The sequence below is a fragment of the Saccopteryx leptura genome, chromosome 2 (genome assembly GCF_036850995.1).
Source record: "Saccopteryx leptura isolate mSacLep1 chromosome 2, mSacLep1_pri_phased_curated, whole genome shotgun sequence".
In the NCBI taxonomy this organism is placed as follows: domain Eukaryota; kingdom Metazoa; phylum Chordata; class Mammalia; order Chiroptera; family Emballonuridae; genus Saccopteryx; species Saccopteryx leptura.
The window spans coordinates 347858039-347879037 of NC_089504.1; the positions used below are offsets into that span (position 1 = coordinate 347858039).

General features: G+C 51.0%; 1 protein-coding gene and 1 long non-coding RNA gene across 5 annotated transcripts in view; one reads left to right on the forward strand and one right to left on the reverse strand.

Annotated features, from left to right (window-relative positions):
- Positions 1–12677: 12677 nt before the first annotated feature.
- LOC136392291 (uncharacterized) lies at positions 12678–14600 on the reverse strand. Its single transcript, XR_010748932.1, has 3 exons — positions 14362–14600; positions 13961–14026; positions 12678–13430 (listed from the first exon to the last, which is right to left on the reverse strand). It is a non-coding gene; the product is annotated as an uncharacterized lncRNA (long non-coding RNA).
- Positions 14601–17126: 2526 nt separating this feature from the next.
- The window catches only part of SRCIN1 (SRC kinase signaling inhibitor 1), a 72362-nt gene continuing 68489 nt past the window's right edge, over positions 17127–20999 (forward strand). The window contains exon 1 of one of the 4 annotated variants that reach the window (XM_066364372.1): positions 17127–17307. In XM_066364372.1, coding sequence (XP_066220469.1) covers positions 17286–17307 — 22 coding nt within the window. In that variant the 5' untranslated portion in view covers positions 17127–17285. Of the gene's footprint in view, positions 17359–18242; positions 18512–20999 lie in introns of those variants that run through there. The other 3 variants (XM_066364375.1, XM_066364373.1, XM_066364376.1) reach the window with 3 other exon arrangements.

A 20999-nucleotide genomic window follows, 5' to 3' on the forward strand; every position in this document is an offset into this window, starting at 1 on the left:
ATTATTATTATATGCTTTAACTTGCTGTAACTCTGCTTTATAAATTTTATAAAGTAAAGTTACTTCCCTACTTTATAAATCACCATTACTGTGGTAATGTGGAACCAGTGGGCAGTTAGAAAATTTTACTACTAACAGAGATACAAAAGTGGGCGGTAGGTATAAAAAGGTTGACTACCCCTGGTATAGAACTATGAAGAAAGAAGAAGAGCATTAATAAGGAAGGGGACTTGGAGCAGGGAGAAAAATGGTTTGGTCAATTTGGGGCACATTTGGGATTTTGAGGTGCTCATGGGCATCAAATACATACTTAACAGAAATACTTTAAAAACCTTTATATTACAATATTCACTATACAAAAAAATTTTTGAGACTGCTGGAGTATTTGTTCTGTCAATCAGTTTGCCTACTCTTTTGCTTGGTCATTCTACAAATGTTTGTGAAGTACAATATGTGAAGACAAATCTTATTCTTACTGTAATACCAACTGTTTTACAGTACATATTAGTGGTAATGCAAGAAGTTTCCACACAGTCCATTTTTGTTTTTTGAAACATGTTTTTGGCCCTGGCCAGCTTGCTCAGTGGTAGTGCATCAGTTTGGTATGTGGATGTCCCAGGTTCGATTCCCAGTTAGGGCACACAGGAGAAGCTCCCATCTGCTTCTCCACCCCTCTCCTTCTCACTTCTCTCTCTCTCTTTTTTTTCTCCTCCCGCAGCCATGGCTTGATTGGAACAAGTCTTCTCCCCCTACCATGTGCGCTGAGGATGGCTTCATGGCCTCCACCTCAGGTACTACGAAGAGCTTGGTTGCTGAGCAATGGAGCACTGCCCCAGATGGGCAGAGCATCACTTCCTGGAGGGCTTGCCGGGTGGATCCTGGTCAGGATGCATGAGGGAATCTGTCTCTGCCTCCCGTCCTCTCATCAAATAAAAAAAAAAAAAACAGAACTTTTTTTTTTTCATTTGGTACTCATGTACTCTTCTAGGTGAATTTTAAAATGATCTTTTCTAGTTTCAGTTAAAGAATTCCATCAAAATTTTAAACTGGCATTACATTGCATTTATAGAGTAATTTGGAGAGAATTAACAGCTTTTCCAGAGTATTATTTTATTGTAGGAAAATGGCATACATTTCTTCATTTATTCAGGTCTGCTTGTATATCCTGGGTAAAATTTATTCTTATGTATTTCATAATTTTAATTGCTGTTATGAATTAAATCATTTCTCTAACATTTTGAAAATGTTTCAAAAAAGAAAAGCTATTTATTTATCTTTTTATTTTTTCTTTCTTTTCCTTTTTTTTTTTTTTAGCAAGAGAGAGAGAGGGAGGAATAAACAGGGACAGACAGACAGGAAGGGAGAGAGAAGTATCAATTTTTTGTTGTGTCACCTTAGTTGTTCATCGATTGCTTTCTCATATGTGCCTTGACCAGGAGGACTGCAGCTGAGCCAGTGACCTCTTGCTTAAGACAACAACCTTGGGCTCAAGCCAGAGATCATGGGGTCATGTCTATGATCCCACGCTCAAGCTATTGACCCTGCGCTCAAGCCCGATGAGCCTGCGCTCAAGCTGGTGAGCCTGCACTCAAGCCAGATAAGCCCACAATGAAGCTGGTGACCTTGGGGTTTTGAACCTGGGTCCTCAGCATCCCAGGCTGATGCTCTATTCACTGTGCCACCACCTGGTCAGGTGATTGTTTTTTATTGTTAAGTAGTATTTCATTGTACAGATATGTTATAATTTGTTTAGTCGTTCACTGTTGAACATTTGGATTTTTAGTTCTTGGCTATGACAAATAAACATATGAATATTTACATATACAAATTTTTGTATCGCATATACTTTCATTTCTTTTGAGTAAATAAGAACTTGTGAGGGGAATTGCTGGTTCTAGGGTAGGTATCTGTTTAACATTAAAGACACTGGCAAACTGATTTCCAAAGTGGTTGTACTATTTTACATTTCCATCAGTAGTGTGTGAGAGTTCTGTTTGTTGCACATTCTCAGTATCGTCATTTTAAAAAAATGATTGCTCTCCTAATAGTGATATATAATTGTGATTTTTAATTTGCATTTCTGTAATGACTAATAATGAGTATTTTCCCATATATTTGTTTGCCATCTGATATCTTCTTTGTTGAAGTGGCTGTTCAAATCTTTTGCCCAGCCCTGGCCAGATAGCTTGGCCTCCCAATATGCAAAATTTGTGGGTTTGATTCCCGGTCAGGGCACAGAGAGGAATAGATTGATGTTCCTGCCTCTTTTTCTTCCTCTCTCTTTGAAATCAATAAATAAAAATTTAAAACTTTAAATATGAATGTTTTATTTGTATTCATTTTAGAGAAAGGAAAGAGAGAGAGAGAGAGAGAAAGGGAAGGGGGAGAGGAGCAGGAAGCATTAACTTCCATATGTGCCTTGACCAGGCAAGCCAGGGTTTTGAACAGGTGACCTCAGCATTCCAGGTGGATGCTTTATCCAGTGTGCCACCACAGATTAGGCTAAAAATTTTAAAACTTTAAAAATGTTTTGCCCATTCAAAAAATTGGGCTGTTTGTTTTCTTATTATTGAGTTTGAAGGTTTTTTATATATTATAAATAAAACTCTTTTATCACATATATGCTTTGCAAATACTCTTTCCCAGTTGGTAGCTTGTCTTTTTATTCCTTTAACAGTATCTTCCAAATAGCAGAAATCCTTAATTTTGATGAATTCCACTTATTCAATTTTTTCTTTTAAGGTGCTATATCTAGGAAATCTTTGCCTAAGCCAAGGTCACAAAGATTTTCTCTAGGGATTTTATACTTTTAAGCTTATGTTTAGGTTTAGGATCCATTCTGAGTTAATTTTTGTATATGGTGTAAGATATTTTACTTTATTTTGTTTTGTATATGAATATTTGTTTGTTCCAGGACCATTTGTTAAAAAGACTATCCTTTTCCCACTAGACTGACTTTGCATCTTTGTTAAAAATCAATTAACTATATGTGTGGGTTTATTTATAGACTCACTGGTCTCTTCCCTTGGTCTGTTCGTCTGCCTTCATGCCCACAGATGCTGTCTTGATTGTTGTAGCTTTCTAATAATCTTGAAGCTAGGTAGTGTAAATCTTCCAACTTGGTTTTTTCTTTTTCAATTTATTTTTTTATTGTTTTATGAATGAAGTAATTTATTAACCCAGCATTCTCGTTGGCAGTTGCCATCTGTCTGACAATTCTGTTGTCCAGATCCTTCTGTCCCTCCCCCCATTTTAGTCCTTGTCAACCATTTTTCAGCCCCCCTCCAGAGCTTAGAGGACCCAGTGGGCCACGTTTTGGAGCCTTAGCTGAAGTTGACTGGTCATGACACTGTTTCTTTGATGTCCCCCAGACACCTTGGTCATGGAGCCAATCCAATGCAGCTGGGGATACAGGCGTCAGGCTGTGGAAGCAGCTCAGGTGTAGAACCAGTTCTCATTGTTGGGAGCAAGCTAGTTTGATGGTGCCCACCCTTCAGGGCCTTTGAGTCCCCAGAACTGGTTCACACCAGTTCTCCAGGCATTGTGCGGCGGCCTCCCCCGTCCAGGAAGAGGAAAGGGCCTCGCCACTCCCCTTCTTTTTCAAAGTTGTTTTGGCTCTTCGAAGTCCACTGAATTTCCACAATAATTTTAGAATTAGCTTTCTAATTTACTTACTTATTTATTTATTTAAAGTGAGAGGAGGAGAGATAGAGAGACAGACTCCCTCAGGCTCCCTGACCAGGACCCACCCAGCAGCCCTTGTCTGGGCAGATGCTCAAATCAACCGAGCTGTCTTCAGTGCCCAGAACCAATACAGCCACTGGCTGCGGGAGGAGAAGAGGGAGAGAAGGGGAAGAGGGAGGGGAAGAGGGACAGATGGTCGCTTCTCCTGTGTGTCCTGACCAGGAATTGAAACCGGGACTTCCATATGCTGGGCCAATGCTCTATCCACTGTGCCCACTGGCCAGGGCCTGTTTTCTAATTTCTAAAAGACAAACAAATATTGCTGCTGGGAATTTGACTTGTGTTGAAATTATAGTTCAATTTGGGGAGAATTGACCTCTTAACAGTCTTGAGTCTTCTGACTCATGAGTATGAAATATCTCCTCATTTATTGAATCTTCTTTTAATTCCTCTAAGCAGTATTTTGTACAAGTCTTGTATGTCCATTATGAAACATATCCTTAGTAGTTCATAGTTTTCTTTTTTATTTATTGATCTTAGCGAGAAAGGGAGAGAGACAGGAACATTAATCTGTGTCTGTATGTGCCCTGGCCGCTGACCAAACTGGCAACGTCTGTGCTTCAGGACGATATTCTAACCAACTGAGCTATCTGGCCAGGGAGTAGTTCATATTTTTTGATGCTATTATTTTTTATGCATGGTATTATTATTTTTTTATTTCAATTTCTAGTCATTCATTGCTAATATGTAGAAATATTATTGATTTTGTATATTGATCTTATACCTTACAAGCTTGCTAAATTCACCTATTATTTCTAGCTATTTTTTAGGATTCCTTTGTTTTCTACGTAGAAATCCATGATGTCTGCAAATAAAAACCATCTTACTTTTTTTTTTTTTCAGTTCCAGATGCCTTTTCTCCTTGCCTAGGTACACTGGCTAGACAATCTTGGAGATGGATCATGAGAGTGACACCCTTACCTTGTTCCTAATGTTAGCAAAGAAATCTAAGTTTCTCTTAGGAAAATTCACTTGTAGCAGCTCCCTCTGTGGAGTCGTGGATTTCTCTTCTCTGTTGGGGTTTGCCATTAGTACAATCTAGTCTGCTTTGAGACTCCAGCTACTCTTTCTCTGTCATATCAAAGGGATTTTTAAAGATGGAGTGGCAAACATAAGTGTTAAGGGAGCCTCCCAGGACCAGAAGTCCTGTGTTGCGGTTTCGTCCCGCAAGTGTAACCACAAAGTTAAGATGATCGGATAAAGCGCAGACTCTGGGCTGCAAAGGGAAGAGGGCGAAGACAGCGGGGAGCTGACGGAGGGGAAAAGCATTTTGGGGGGACCGAAGAATAGCTGACTAGGGAAGAGTTGAACAAAAGGAGCAGAGGTGAGGTCAGAGGGCAATGTGAGCATTTAGAGGCGGTGACAGTGTCCAGGGTGGAGGCAAGGGTGTGGACGGAGGAAAAAGTGGTGAGACACATAAAGATCGCTAGAATCAGGATGCCACAAGGCTTCCACAAATGAGAAGCAGTGCCGGGAGGTCAGTGGACAGCACTAATGAGGGGGTAGGGGGTGCACAGGTGGATGGAGCAGGGGCTGTGGCAAGAACGTGACAGAACGGTGTTCTGGTGGTAGCAGTGGGGCGGGAAGAAGGTCCTGCCCCTTTTCCTGACCCTGGCCCCACTTTTGGACCTTGGTGTTGGAGTGAGGTAAGTGGGCTTCTGCCCCGAGAAGGAGTTACAGGACAGCAATGAACCAAGGAAAATGCAAGACTCTTTCTCCCAGTTCTTGGGTCCCAGCTCCTTACCTCTGGTTATACTGGGGATTGGAGGTCAGCCCCAGCCCACAGCCTGGGACTGCAGGGCCAAGCGTGTTCAGCGCCCAGAAGGAGACAACAACAGCAGGGGCTTTAGATTTTCTGAGCAAGTCACTTTGCTTTTCTGAGCCTCAGTTTTATCAACTCTGAAATGGGATTTTCATGCACACCAAAAATTAAATTAAAAAATAATGTGAGTACTTAAGAATGACCCTAACTATGATTGTTTTGCATTGTTCAGGCTAGACTCGAATTTCCCTGTATGTAGGGTAAGAATTAAGATAAAAGCCAAGGTTCCCTCCCAGAGAAATGACTCCCCAACCTTTTCCCTCTTTCACTGCCTCCACCCTGGCTCAAGCCTCCAGCAACCCATGGGAGCTCCCTGATTTTGACCGACCAGCTACCCCACTGCTGACTGGGGCTTAATCTGCCCAGCCCTTGAAAGTGAAAAGCTGGGGCTCCATTCATTGAGCTGCACCTGAGCCCCGAAGGCATTCCCTGAACCCTAGGCTGCTACCACTTGCAAGATTCTTGCATCAGATTCGGGGCTGGACCTGCAGTGGAGGCTGGGCAGCCAAAAGACTGCAACCGAACAAGGAGCAGAGGTTGTAGGTCCTGGGAAGAGAGGGAGCAGGAAGCAAAGCATTTGCCTGTCATCAGCCACCCCACGTCACTGGTATGGCCCGGGACCAGGCACGGTAGGGGAGGAAGGGGCCTTGCTGATCTCACAGGGGTTGGAGCAGGGCTACTCACCTGGGGGCTGGCAGTGATGGAATATGTGGCCAACTTTCCGAGGCAAAGCATCGCCCCTCTGTGTCCTGTTTTCTAGATCCAGAAGGAGGGAATACCAGAGTGACTCTCTTGAGCTCCCACAGTCAGTAGGTAGGACTTAGTGGGAACAATTATTGAGTGCTTTCTCTGTGCCTATAGCCCAGGGGTAGTCAACTTTTTTATACCTACCGCCCACTTTGTATCAGTTAGTAGTAAAATTTTCTAACCGCCCACCGGTTCCACAGTACTGGTGATTTATAAAGTAGGGAAGTAACTTTACTTTATAAAATTTGTAAAGCAGAGTTACAGCAAGTTAAAGCATATAATAATAATTACTTACTAAGTACTTTATGTCAGATTTTCGCTAAGTTTGGCAGAATAAATCTTTATAAAACAACTTACTATAGTTAAATCTATCTTTTTATTTATACTTTGGTTGCTCCACTACTGCCCACCATGAAAGCTGGAACACCCACTAGTGGGCAGTAGGGACCAGGTTGACTACCACTGCTATAGCCCATTCTCCTAGCAATTCTTTTTTTTAGTCTCCACTGTGGGAGAACAAGGGCTGGTTTCTGTTTCTTGTTAATTCACAACATTTAGAGGAGGATTCTGCTCCCAGCAACTGCTCAATAAATACTTAACTGTTGAATAAATGTCAAGCACTGTGACAAGTGGCTTATATCTGTGCGCTCTCCCCTAATCCTCCTGGCCCCATTACACAGATAGGAAACTGGGGAACAAGGAAACTGAGTGCTGAGGGAAGAATAAGGAAGAGTGATTAGGTGGGAGAAGAGATCTGGGTCTGATTCCTGCTTTCACCACTAATTAGCTTTGTGTCCTCAGACAAGTCACTTAACTTCTCTGAGCCTCTGTTCTCTCACCTGAGGGGAGCTGTCCGATGGGTTGTGGGGCCCTGGAGGCTAGAGCCAGGGCAGAGGCAGTGAGACAGGGTGAAGATTGGGGAGTCATTTCTTTGGAAGGGAACCTTGGCTTTTATCTTAATTCTTACCCTACATACAGGCTATGGGGATTTAGGAAAGGGACCCTATGCTTCCCTTTGCTTCTTTAATAATGAGACTTAAACTTCACTTGCCACATTGATAAAAAGAGGGAAAGCAAACTTCTTGGGTTTGTTGTAAGGATTAAGTGAGGTCATGGTACAAAATACCTATAGCAGGTGCTTAATAAACAGTGTCCAGGTGTCTCCTCTGCTAACCTTTCCAGGAGCCTCTTCATATGCAAAGCTCACGCCGACCTTGGGCCCTTTAAGCTGGCACGTGTCCAACACATCTGCATAGAAGTCATTTCTTTTTCTTTTCTTTTTTTTTTTTTTTTTTATTTTTCTGAAGCTGGAAACGGGGAGAGACAGTCAGACAGACTCCCGCATGCGCCCGACCGGGATCCACCCGGCATGCCCACCAGGGGCGTCGCTCTGCCACGACCAGAGCCACTCTAGCGCCTGGGGCAGAGGCCAAGGAGCCATCCCCAGCGCCCGGGCCATTTTTGCTCCAATGGAGCCTTGGCTGCGGGAGGGGAAGAGAGAGACAGAGAGGAAGGAGGAGGGGGTGGAGAAGCAGATGGGCGCTTCTCCTATGTGCCCTGGCCGGGAATCGAACCCGGGTCCCCCACACGCCAGGCTGACGCTCTACCGCTGAGCCAACTGGCCAGGGCCTAGAAGTCATTTCTCATATTGGTCTACCCTCCCAACTACGAGAGGTGCCAGCAAACTGGAAAAAGTTGTGATCAGGGTGGCTGGTGGCTTTAAAAGGGCTCTCACTCACCCCTGCCCCTCCTATATGTGACAACTGCCTTCCCACAGTGACGTGGTTTTTTTTCTGAATCATGACCCTTAACCTCTGTGGGCACCTGCACCCCAAACTTCGTAGCTGGGCATTCACCATTAACAGCTCCTTTGCCAATGCCGGCCCGCCCTTGCCCATCTCTTGTGCTGCCCTTCCCTGATCAGCCCTCACCCACCAAGCACACTGGCTGTAGTATACTCCAGCACATCCTTTGCTTGGGAACACCCTCCCCCATCCTCTTCACCCAGCAAAGTCCTGTTTCCCATTCAAGCCCCAACTCAAATGTCAATGACCTTTTCCATAAAGCTTTTCCAGACTCCTTTCTCCACAGGACCAATTGCTCATTCCTCGGTGTTCCATCCCCGGATTAGTGGGGGGTGGGATGGGGTCCATAGGTCACAGCTGTCCTGTTCTTGCTCCTCTGGGAAGAGGGCAGACATTGCTGATCTCTTGCCCAGGTCGCTGGACACTTGCTCAGTGCTCTCCAGGGTCCCCTGTGCATGTCCCCAGCCCCCATCTGGGCTCTGAGCCCCAGAGGTAGCAGGTGTGCTCTAATCTGGCAGGAAGGCTCTGGCTCCACCCGACTCGGCTGTGTGCAAAGCTGTAGTACAGATGGGGATGTCGAAAATATCTGTGACATATTCCAAACTGGCCTACTTTCCTATCACGAGAGAGTCTGAGACTGAGACGGGCGAGGACAGTGAGATGGGAGTTTGGGACCTGTTCCCACCACCTTCTTCCTCCTTCGGCTCAGTTGTTAGACAGGAGAGGGACTTGCAGCCTCTCCCAGCGGTCTCCACCCTGTTCTGGGGCTGTGGTTGGGGTGTTGGTGGGAGGAGTGGGGTGCAGAGAGCCTGGGGAGGTTGGTGGAGGAACCAAAGATGGAGGCCTGGGTCCTATCTTGGGATTTTCTATCCCAGGAGGCAGGGCATCAGAGGTCATGTCACTGGACTTGGGGGCTGAAGGTGTGGGTTCAAGTCCAGGTTCAGTTTTGAAGCTTTGGCCAAATTTCTTAACTTCTCTGGGCTTCAGTTTTCTCATCTGCAAAATGGGCTGCTCAAAACCCTGTTTACCCCCTCAAAGGCTTGATTATGGGATTACTTTGGAGACTGTGAAGCTCTGGGTCCTGCCTTATTAATCCGGTTTTCTGCCTTTTCACTTAGGCTAAGATTTGCCGTCACCTGGCTAAATGGTCCCCTGCTCTAACCTTCTGCTCCCAGCAGGCCTGGCTGGTCCTCCACCCTTAATCCTGGTTAATGATCTCTGAGTAGGGAGTCACCCACAGTCCTTCCCTTCCCTAATGCCAGGCTGTCACCATCCCTCCTGCACTCCCGCACTAGCAGGGAGTTCACACTTGGAGCTAAGTTCCTTTTTTTTTTTTTTCTGCGTGTTTTCTGGCTTGTCTCCTTGTTCATGCACAAGGTGATCATTATTTATTTTTTAATTTTTTTTATTTTATGTTTTACAGAGACAGAGAGTGAGTCAGAGAGGGATAGACAAGGACAGACAGACAGGAACGGAGAGAGATGAGAAGCATCCATCATTAGTTTTTCATTGCACGTTGCAACACTTTAGTTGTTCATTGATTGCTTTCTCATACGTGCCTTGACCACGGGCCTTCAGCAGACCGAGTAACCCCTTGCTTGAGCCATCGACCATGGGTTCAAGCTGGTGAGCTTTGCTCAAACCAGATGAGCCCGCGCTCAAGCTGGCGACCTCAGGGACTCGAACCTGGGTCCTCTGCATCCCAGTCCGACGCTCTATCCACTGCGCCACCGCCTGGTCAGGCTAATTTATTTTTTAAATTTAAATTTTTATTGATTTTAGAGAAAGGGAGAGAGAGAGAAAAAGAGAACAAAACATCAATTTATTGTTCCACTTATTTATGTATCCATTGGCTGGTTCTTGTATATGCCCTGACCAGGAATTGAACCCACAGCCTTGGCATATCAGGACACTCTCTAACCAACCTTGCTCCCTTGGCCGGGGCGAAGTGATCATTATTTTAATTTCTCCTTTTTCAGACTAGACATCCCCTCCTTCCTTCTGTTTCCTGAGGTGGGCAAGATCTTCGGGGCGTTCTTCTAACTGATGAAACTGGGCTTATTCTTGCTTTCAGGTCCCTCACTCAAATTTTTATTTTTCCAGGGGGGAGGTAGGCAGTCTCTGCCTCAGTTTCCCCTGCTGGCACACCACAAAGGAAATAATCGGCCAACTTGGGAAAAATTGTTTGCTATGGATTCACTAATCAGGACAAAAAAAAGAAATAATGGTTCCTGTTTCATACCCTTTATCTAGCTATTCCACTTCTAGAAATTTATTCTGCAGATATGCATACATTAGGTGAAATAAAGTAATTACCAGGCTATCTCTTGTCCTGGAAACAGCCTAAATACCCACCAATAGGTACCTATGTGCTGAGGCAGAACACTGTCCAGCTCATATTATGAGCTGGCAAGTACGGTTCTGGAAAGAACACACAAAGAAAGAGCTCGTGAACGTGGACGCAGAAGCAAGCATGAGAGACCCAAGAACCTGGGACCGGTGTTTGCTTCCAGGGCTGGACCTGGGGGCCTGAGGACAGAGCCAGTGGTGGGGAAACTGACTTTCCATACTTTGAATAGCTCCACCCTAGGGGTCCTTGGATAGGCTGTAGGGGGGCACAGGTTCTTTGTAGATGGGCATGTATATTCATTTGTCTAGGAAGAGGGTGCAAAGTTTTTGTCAGGACCACAAAACGTTCAGGGTCTCCAGAAGACATGTGTCCTGTTGTAAGCAGGGTCATTAAAGGTATCTGAGTGGCAGGATCTAGTGGGGCTGTAGAGCAGTGGGGAGCAGCAAATGTGTCTGATTCTAGAAGCCAGCCCAGGACCTAGCACATGGAGAGGGATTGTGGGAGTAAGAGAGTCCAGAGTGCAGGGAGTCCACCTAGGGGGTGATAAAAATAATCTGTGGGAAGGAAAACCAGAGGGCTTTTAAAACTACTGTTTGCAGCAAGATCAAAGAAAGGTGGGCCTGCCCCTGGGGCAGACTGCAGGATGTTAGCTGAAGACCCAGAGCTGAGCTCCTCAGTCCTGATCACACATCTGCTGCCTGTTTGGAAAGCAGGAATCTGAAAGGGAGCCTCCCCTGGGGTGGGAGCCTCCCCTGGGGTGGGAGCTCCCCTTGGGGTGGGAGCTCCCCTTGGGGTGGGATCCAGTTCCTCCCCTGGGGTGGGAGCCTCCCCTGGGGTGGGAGCCTCTCCTGGGGTGGGAGCCTCCCCTGGGGTGGGAGCGTCCCCTGGGGTGGGAGCCTCTCCTGGGGTGGGATCCAGTTCCTCCCCTGGGGTGGGAGCCTCTCCTGGGATGGGAGCCTCCCCTGGGGTGGGAGCTTCCCCTGGGGTGGGAGCCTCCCCTGGGGTGGGAGCCTCTCCTGGGGTGGGAGCCAGGCAGAGGCGAGGCTGCAGGGATACAGTGTGGGTCCAGAAAACTGCATCCTGGGTTCTGCGAGCATCTTCGCAGTCTTTGGAGCAGATGCCTTATGTGCCGGGGCATCAGGAAAGGCCAGGTTAAGTGTGTGACAGTACTTCTTTACTTTATGTGGATGAACAGCGTTCCATGGTATAGGTATATCACAGATTGCTTATCCATCATCTACTGAAGGACATTTAGGCTCTTGGGTCATATGGTAATTCTATGTTTAATTTTTCTAGAACTGCCAAACTGTTTTTCCATAGTTGCTGAACCATTTCACATTACCACCACCAGTGTATGAGGGGTCCATCTACTTTCATTATTAAACAGGTGATTGCCATGACCTTGGAAGGCAAGGAGATGGTTACCAGGTGCTAGCATGGGTAAAATAGGTCAGGACGATACCTTCTCTGTTCCCTCATCCTGCTGGCTGAAGTGGCAATGTGTATGTGTGTGTGTATGTGTATGTGTATGTGTGTGTGTGTGTGTGTGTGTGTGTGTGTGTGTGTGTATGTGTGTGTGTGTTCCCTTTTTCACCAGGCATGTGGATCAGATGGTGAGATCTACAGCCTCAAAGCCAAGTTGGATGTTGTTCTGTAGAAGTTGGGCCTGTGGTCCACCTAGACACCAGTGGCTTACAATATATCAAATTCTCTCAAGGACAATTACAGACTGCCTCCCCCCTCCTCCTTCCTGCTCCATACCTCCCTCCTCATCTTTCTTATTTCTCCTTTTCTTTTCCTGGGCCTCTCACCCCTTCCCTCCCTCCCATCACCCCTATTTCCTACCTTCTCTCTTCTCTCCTTTTCTTCTGTGTTTTTGTCTTTCTACTTCTGTCCGCCCTCCTCTCTCCTCCCCTTCCCTTCCATCGCTACATTCTTGCTCCAGTTTGCATATCTCCCCACCCCCACACCCCAAGAGCACTAAGGCTGAAGTTTACTCACCAAAGACAATTCTTACCCCTAGGGACCTAGTGGAGGGGAAAGAGGTAGGGAGCTGCCTACATGTTTATGGACTGTATCCATGATCCCCGCTCCCCACTTAGGCCCTGGTAGGGGCCTCAAAGTGAGGTGGGGTAGGAGGAAATCTCTTTCTCACTTTTATTCCTTCCTCCTCCCGGGAGAGGAGACCCACTGGTATCCTCAGCGCCCCAGCCCGGTGGCGAGCACCTGCGGATAAGGTGATCCAGTTCTGGTCATCTCTATCCGTCAGGATCAATGGTCAAGGTCTGGGGAGAAAGGAGTTGTCAAAGGTGCTTATGGTGGCAGGAAGTGGCCTTGGTGGTAGTTTGAGCAAAGGAGGGGAGAGACACACTCATCTGTGCCACCAAGTTTTCCTGCACGCTCCCTGTGTGCCAGGCCCTCAGTGACTGGCAGCTGAGCCACATTAACAGGCAAAGCCCTAAGCTGGAAAAGCAAGAAGACATTTCTACCCCATGAGTTCTGAAAGTATGCTTTCCGACCACCAGCAGAAGCAGCAGCACTTAGGAACTTGTTAGAAATACAAATTTCAGCTACTTCTCAAACTTACAGAATCAGAAACTTTGGGGGTGGGACCAGTGACCCCTGTTTTACCAGGCCCTCTAGGCAATTCTTATTCTCACGTTAGTGTAGGAACCACTGCCCTGCCCTGCGGGGGAGCCCTAGTTAATGTGGGCCACTCTGCTCCCGGTCTTATAGGAGAGATAGGCCCTTGCTAGCCGTGTGACAGGGAAGACAGCCTTGTGCTCAGAATACTCCCAGTTAGAAAGTGGCATCTAGGTTTCTCCCGGCAAGTGCTTCTAACAGGGTCCTTCCCAGTGGACACACCAGGATGGATTTCTTTGGAGAGGGCTGGCCACAGGGGAACCCAGAGAACGGCCCCTTTCCACAGTCTCTCCATTCTTCGGAAAGTGGGTTTGATGTGCTAATGAAGGCATCAATTATTGAGTATCTGTAGCATTCATTACAATAACAAGCAAAGGAAAGGAGGGACCACTGGGAATGAAGAAGGGTCTTTTGAAACGTACTGTCATTTACTGCTCTCCTATAGGGTGGGAGAGAGCAGGGTGGGGTGGGGTGAGGAGAGTAGGCCCTGGTCAGGAGGGTTCAGGCTTTCAGCAGAGGGAAGCGTATGCCTCCTCCTCAGCGCCCCATCCACCCCAGCATCTGCCCCAGATGTCAGGTCACTGCCCTGGTCACTCTCTCCCCAGAACAGGCTCAACTCCCAGATCCCTCACTGCCTTCAGGCCATCCTAGGTGGAGTGTGGATAGTCCAAAGGGGCCCACGCAATGCGCTGGCCTGGCAACAGCCCCGCCAGCAGAGGGCTTTCTTGAGGGTCTAGGGTGGGAGGCTCCCAGGTGGCGAGGGAGCAGTTCAGGGTGCCCAGACATAATTTCTACATCACCTTTCCCCCGTGCTTTTCCCTAGAGGTCCCTGTGCCCCTGCCTGCCCACCTCAGGCCCCATCTCCCTCTTCTTGTCCAGATGTTTGTCCAAGTGCAACCACTGTTCCAACCACACCTTGGGGAAGGAGAGACTAGGCTGAGTGTTCATACCTTTAAGGTGCTCCCATATAACCTCCCTCCCATAGGCTCCCGGGAACAGGGGAGGAGGCTAGGTGGGTGGAGTGATTTGAGCAGGCCTAGATGGGCCCTGCCAGCTGCCCCCTCCCAACCAAGAGCAAAGCCAGAGATGCAAGGGAGGAGGGCCAGGGGGAAGTTACCTGTTGCAGAATGAGAGTGGGGGTAGGGCGGCACCTGAGGCATCTCAGGTAGAAGCAGCTGGCACATTGGTTGTGCTGGGCACCATGCCAGATTACAGGAGCAATTCTCGACTCTTGGCTGGAAAAATCATACCTGTGTTGATCTTGCCCTGATCAGTCTTCTCCCTACCCCAGGAGCCTCTGCTCCTGAGATCTGATGGCACCGGAAGGAGCCACCCATCTCCCCTGGGGGGATGCCGCAGAGGATCAGGTGGGGTCATTGAGGGGTGGCTGGTGCCAGGCCATCTGCCCTCTGGCTCCTCTCGGAGCCTTGAAGTCCTTTTTCCTGTTCAGGAGCTGTATCCTTTCTCTCCATGGGACACCTGGAGGCCCCTGTCCTGGGTTGGGTGGCTGTGGACAAAGTAGTCGAAGAGAGACGGGAGACGGGAGTCAGACGAGCTCCCAGCTCTGCCTGAATCTGATTTAAGCTCCTCACTATGGAGGGGGAACCTCACGATGCAGGAGGTCAACTCAGAGTGGGGAAAGATGAATGTATTGTCTTCCTGAAACCTTTGGAACTGTTTCTAATCTCTAAGGGCTGATTCATGGAGTTTCTCCCCCTCAGTCCCTGAGACAGTGGCTTCTTGGCATTTAGTGTAAGGGCAGAAAAATCTCCATGTGACAGGATAAGCATCTTTCCGATTGTCATCCAGGGGATAATGCCCAGTTCCTTGACTTTGACATAAATGCATGTCTTAGCCTTCAACCACATTCTGGAGCCCACTCTCTCCCACCTGCCACATGGTCATGAGACGTGTACCCAACATTGGTCCCTGCTTCTGGCGGCGCACAAAATTAGGAGATGGTGGTGGTGACAGGAAAGAGGCTGGGAGCCCTGGAGTCAGGCAGATCTGGGTTGGAATTTCAGCTTTACTACTCTTAGATTGAGTAAGTGGCTGTATCTTTCTAAGCCTCAACTTTTACCTCTGAAATGGGGCTGAATATGCCCACTTCTGTAGGGCTGTTGATTCCCTTCTACTTTGGTGGGCATAAAGTAAGGGAAGGAAGAAACTTTGTCTCATGGAGGTCACCTGAGGGAGAGGCAAAAGAGAGTCCTGTGTAGTTGAGTGTGGGTGGGGTCTGGATGTCAAGGAACAGCAATGCGAGTCCCCAACTTTGGGGCTTTGAAAGGCCTGGGAGATGGTGTCCATGCAGTTGAGAAGCCACTCCTCCCGTGTCAACCCCTCCCTTACACAGAGCCTGCTGCCTCCCGTGCTCATCCTGGGCAGGCAGCCAGGCAGGGAGCTGGACAAGCGCCCACTGCGCACTCAGAGGCCAAAAGATGGGCACCATCCAGTTGGCAGAGGGAGAGGCAGCTGGCCCAGGAGGGGAGAAGTCAGGGTGCCGACTGCTGGGGTCATGTGCCCAAACGGTGTGTCTCAGACATGGCTCTTGGCTGCCCTCCTGAGCTGTCGGGCTGGAGATGGGAAGGGCCCCCTCCTCCTCCTGCACTGGTCCTGCCACCTAAGTTACTGCAACTGGAGATGAATCTCTAAGGGGCATCCCAGACTTACCCCTAGCCAAGCATGTAACTGGCTCAGGGGCAGGACTGGGGGCGGGAGGAAAGTGGGAGAGCTTAGATTAAGTCTGCAACTGGATAGAACAGGAAGTGGGGAAACCGGTTTGTCATCTAGCTGTTGGGGTGGGGTCTCCTCTCCTGCCCTCTGCCTTCCTGCCACTCTGCCTGGTGACCTCTAGCGAAGAGATGTACTGTGCCCCTTCTTTGCTCCTTTAAGCCAGCTTTGGGGATGCTGAGAATAAATAAAAGGGGCAGGAAACTTAGCCTACCTCCCCCTCTCCAAGAGGAGCTTGGGAGAGGAAAAAAAGGACAGAAAACTGGAGGGAGAGAGGGAGCAAGAAACCGGGACAGAAGGAGGGGTCCGTCCTGGTCCCAGCTGGAGAAGTCTGTGGAACCTACAGGTAGGCCAAGGTAGGAGTAAGGAGGAGGTGGAAGTAAGAAAGGGGTTGGAGTGGGGTGGGGGTGGGACAGGGCTGGTTCCTGCAGGCTAAGGTGAAGATGGTACTGGCGTTGCCAAGCGAGGTGTGAGGAAGGGCAGGAGCTGAAGCGCCCTCCTTCGGGGTCCTACTTGACCTGATCCTAGACAAACCTATCGCATAGCCCCCTGCAGTTCCAGCAGATGCCTGCAGGAGGGGCCGCAACCCTAGCTGGGAGAAAGAAGACAGCCCAGTAGGGGGCGCCGGGTGGGGAGACTGGGTCCCGGCTTTTGAGACGTGTCTAAGGAGGCGGCGGGAGTGTCTGGGCAGAGGCGGAGGAGGAGAATCCAAACTCTCTCTTGCGTACCGCGGTCGTGGCTTTCGGAGGTCACCTTGGCTAAAGAGTGGTCTCCTTGTCCCGCGGCCCCGCCTTGCCTCCCTGCCCCGTTTCTCCCCGAATGCTTCTCCATCCCAAGGCGCAGGGGTTGGGGGGGACCGACTTGGAGACCTAGAAGTCCCGACCCTCGTGGTGCAGCCTCTCCCCTGAGGCCGGTTCCGGGCCTTAGGTATTTGTCTAGTCTAGTAGCGCAAGCATAGCTTGGGGTGGGAGAAGCAGGTGGAGAGCGGAGGGGAGAGTGAGCGCACCCCGCACCCAGCCCCTCCGCGCGCCGCAGGATCCCGCGGTGCTGCTGAGGGCGCGAAGCGCCGTGCCCCCGCCCCTCCCGGCTCCCCGCCACCCCAGGCGGCCCTTTGTACGTTCCGGCCACACTCCCATGCCCGCGCCGCGCGCGCTCCCGCCCTCAGCGACACACCCGCGCCGGTCGCGCGCGCGCGCGCACACACACACATACACACACATACACTCGCTCTCGCACACTCGGTGACACGCCCGCGCGCGCGCTTACCCACACGCCCGGCCGCCGGCGCCCTCCCAGCTGGTCCACCCCAGCGGGGCTCGCGCCCCCGGCCTGCCCGCCTGGCACCGCGCCCCGTGGCTGGGGCCGAGAAAGGAGCCCGTGAGGCGGCAAGAGGGCGAGAGCCAGGCAGGCCGGCCCGGGGCCCCCGCCCCCCGCGCCCCGCCCGATGGGGAACGCTCCGTCCCAAGGCATGTCCCTGTCTCTCTCCTCCCTAATGTGCCTCCATGCTTAAGTGGAAGGTATTTCTGTTTTCTTTGTGTGTTTTCCCCTCGGCCGGGGGCGGGGGCGGCGGTCGCGTCCGGGAGGCGGCGGCCCGAGGGGCGAGGGATGCTCCGGGCGCAGGTGTATGGGGGGGGGGGGGTCAGGGGACCGCGGCGCACCGGGCTTCGGAGAAGGACCCGAGAGAGCCGAGGGCTGGGACCCGAGGGGGGTTCAGGAATTGCTGAGGCTAGAGACCGGGTGGGGAGGGCCTCGTAATGCCGGGGGAGGTGACCCGAGGGGTTAAAATTTAAAGGGGGTATGTATGGAGGGGGGAGGGGTGGGAAGAAGAGGAAGGGGGATGGACGATGAGGGCAGTGGGGGAGGGGAGTGGACCTTCCGAGGTGGAGGAATAGGAGAATGAAGGAGGAGGCGAAGGGGATGGAGAAGTGGGGGGAGCATCAAAGGCCTCTTCCCCAGGTCCCAGAATGGGGTGCACGCTCTTGGGTGGTGGTGGTAGGCGCTTTAAGCCAGTCCCCCAGGGAAGGAAGGGGATGAGTGCATTCTGGGGTTGGCTGTGTTGCCAGGATACAAGCCTGTATCCCCACCCCCTCTCACCTCGAGGCCCTAGCCCTGGAGACCTCGGAGTCTAGGCAGCAGTTGCAGAAACTGGGGACCCGCTCCCAGCTCAGCGGGCGGGTAGGGAGGGGCCACGAGAGGGAGGGGTTGGGGAGGTGCTATTTGATCTTAAGCCCTTCCCCTGAAGAGGGTAGGGGAGGGCGCCCCCAGCTGGGCAGAGCATCTAGGGTTAGTGTGGAGTTAGGGACCACTGGAGGCTGAGGGGTAGAGGGCGGGGCTGGGGAGGGGACGCGGCGTGGCTCCCCCTCCCCTCCCACGCACCCCCCTGCTACGTCAGAAGCTCCGGGACTAGCTCCGAGTCCTGTCGGTGGGGGCAGCAGGATGCTGGTGGAAGCAGAGGGGGCCGGCCGGGTGCCTCCGCAGCTCGGCTGGCAGGGCCCAGCGCGGTGTGTGCGGCGGCTAGTGCGAGCACCCCCGCCCCGCCCCGCCCCATGCAGCCCTGGCAGTGCCTCCGGCGCTTTGCCCTGGCCTGGTGGGAGAGGACAGCTGAGGGCAGCTCCCGATCTCCCAGGGAGGAGGCCGGACCAAAGGACCCCGGGGGCCGAAGGGAGCCAGGTGAGCAAGAACAAGGATTGTGCAAGGAGGGGATCTTGGACTGTCGTCCCCTCTCCCCAAATACTATGAAACCAGGAGCTCTTGCAGCCCCCAACTTTAAGGGAAGTGGGTTCCAGGAGCTGAGGGTTCCGGGCTGAAGCCTTTGAGAAGATGTTGGAGCTACTGTTGTTTTGGGAAACAGATGAGGGCTGGGAGTGGGAGGTAGCTGATCCGACTTCCAGTCTTGTGGAAGTCTAAATGTCTCTTGGCTGAGGCTTTGAGCACTTGGGGTGGGGGGCGGGCGGTGGAACTCTGGATATCTTGGTCTGAGTGACCTTGAGTCAGCTACTTTGATGTCTAACTCCGTGCCTCAGTTTCCCTCATTTCCTTTTGTATCTCTGTTGCCGATCTTAAAGAATTGATGATGCATTTGACAGAGACTGTCACTGTGGAAATATGAGGCTGTCATCATTGGTGGCAGCTGTGATGGGCGGTTTCTGGTGAGGTTGTGTGTTTGTATGTGTGTGCAGGGCTGTTATGGTGTATGTGAGGGTTTTTGCTGTTTTGGGTTGGTGTTGGGGCCACTGTGGGCAAGTGTCAGGTCCTGGCATTCACACAGGAAGGAAGGCTCCAGACAAGCTGAGTTGTTGGGGCAGAGACTTAGCTGATGGCCTGGTGTAAAAGGAAGGGATGGGGTTGAGCCCTATGAGCATAAGGGGAGGGGGCTCCAAGAATAAGATCCCCCAGCCCAGACTGCCTTGCACCCAGGCACCGCTGGCAGCGAGTGTAAAGGCTTTGCCCTGGCTTCCTGCCACCCTGCCTTGGGGACAAGAGAGTCATTGTCCAGTGACCTCCCAGCTCTGCTTCTTCTGCCCTAACCATGATGGTCATGGCCAGTTAATCGCGATGACCTTCAGGGCTGAGATGGACACTTGGGTCCCCCTATGTACTCTGAGGGTCTAGATTAAAGAAGCAACTATGGTCCTCAGGCAGCGCTGAGTGTTGAGGGGAGCTCTCCTAGCGGAAGGGCCCTTGGGTTTGAGACCTGCCCCTACTCCAGGCTTTCAGCTAGCCTGTTGCCTAATGTGGGGGTTCTGGGGTCTTCATGGCCTGATTCCTGCTGGGCACCAGGTTTCTTAAAGATGTACAGGAAACAGCGTTGGGTACTGGGGTGCAGAGCCTCTGATAGTCTTTCTCTCTCTCTGGCCAGGGACCCACCCTGGAAAAAGGGTTTAATTAGAGCCATTGATTGCTTCTTTGGCTTTGAGCATTGATCTCAATGGTGTGGTCAGAGCTGGTGGGGGGGATGATATGGCTGCCATCTGCCCAGTGCCAACCTTGGCTTTCTCTGACCAAACCCAAGCTTAGGAGGAAGAGGGTTTTTTGAAGTACCACGTTTATTTTAGCCCCCCTGTCACCCTAGGTTAGGTCTCGGGGCAAGAAGGCAGATGGAGTTGAGGATTTGAATGGAGGGAGCTCTCTGGGTTTCAAGGATCATGTTGAGTAGTGAGCTCAGGAATGGAGGGGCAGCTGTGGTTGGGAGGGGCTCTGCAAAGGGGAGCCAGGAGGCAACTGAGGGTTTCTGTCGATGTGGGGCAGGCAGAGAGTTCAGGGGAAGGATTGAGGGGAAGAATCTAGGGCTTGCCACAAAAGCTTCTCTTTCGAGGAATCCCAAGCACTTATCTCCTCCAACCCTGGCAAGGAGATTCAATTTTTTCCTTCATTTGTGTTCTCGAGGCCCAGAGAGGGACAGAGACTGCTTCTGAGGCCCAGCGGCTCTGGGTTGGGCCATTGAGCCTGGCGGCCTGGCCAAGTGGCCCCTGCCCAGAAACGGGGGCTGAGGCTGAGGCTGAGGTCCCTGGTTCCTTGGATCTGGTCTCTGGGCCTGGTGGGAATTGGGGAACGGATTGTGTCCCTCAAGCTCTGGCTGCCTGCTGTGGGTGGGCCAGCACAGGTGCAGGCTTCAGTGAGCCACTGAGATGCTCTTTGAAGGTTCCCTTGTTGACTTCCCAGGGCCCATTCGAGCAAAGATAATAAAAATCTGGCTGTCAGCGGGTTTGAGGGCTGCACTCGCTTCCCCTTCTTTCATTCCCAGCTCTGAAAAGCGGAGATGAAGGCTTTGGATTTGGCTAGGAAGCAGGCTTGCCTGCCCCCAGGGAGGGAGGGAGGGAGGGAGGGAAAGAAAGAGGGAGAGAAGGAGGGGGGGAGGCAGAGGAGGGAGGACTGATTTCCTGGCAGCCTGGGGAGTTGCTGGGGAGGTGGGCAGAGGGGCAGGGGCATGGTCCCCAACTCCTGCCAGACAGCCTCAGGCCTTGATGGGGTTCCTATTCCCCATATTCAGGCACCAGCTTTGTCCTTCAGTCCAGGACGCTGGGAGCCCTCCCCTCGCGGCTCCGCTGCTCCCACAGTCCCCTTCATGCCCCTCAGTCTTCCCCACTTCCTTCCTCGTGACCTCCCCTCCCTCTGCCCCTGTTTCTCCTGCTCTGCCTTTCATGCTCTCTCCCTTCTT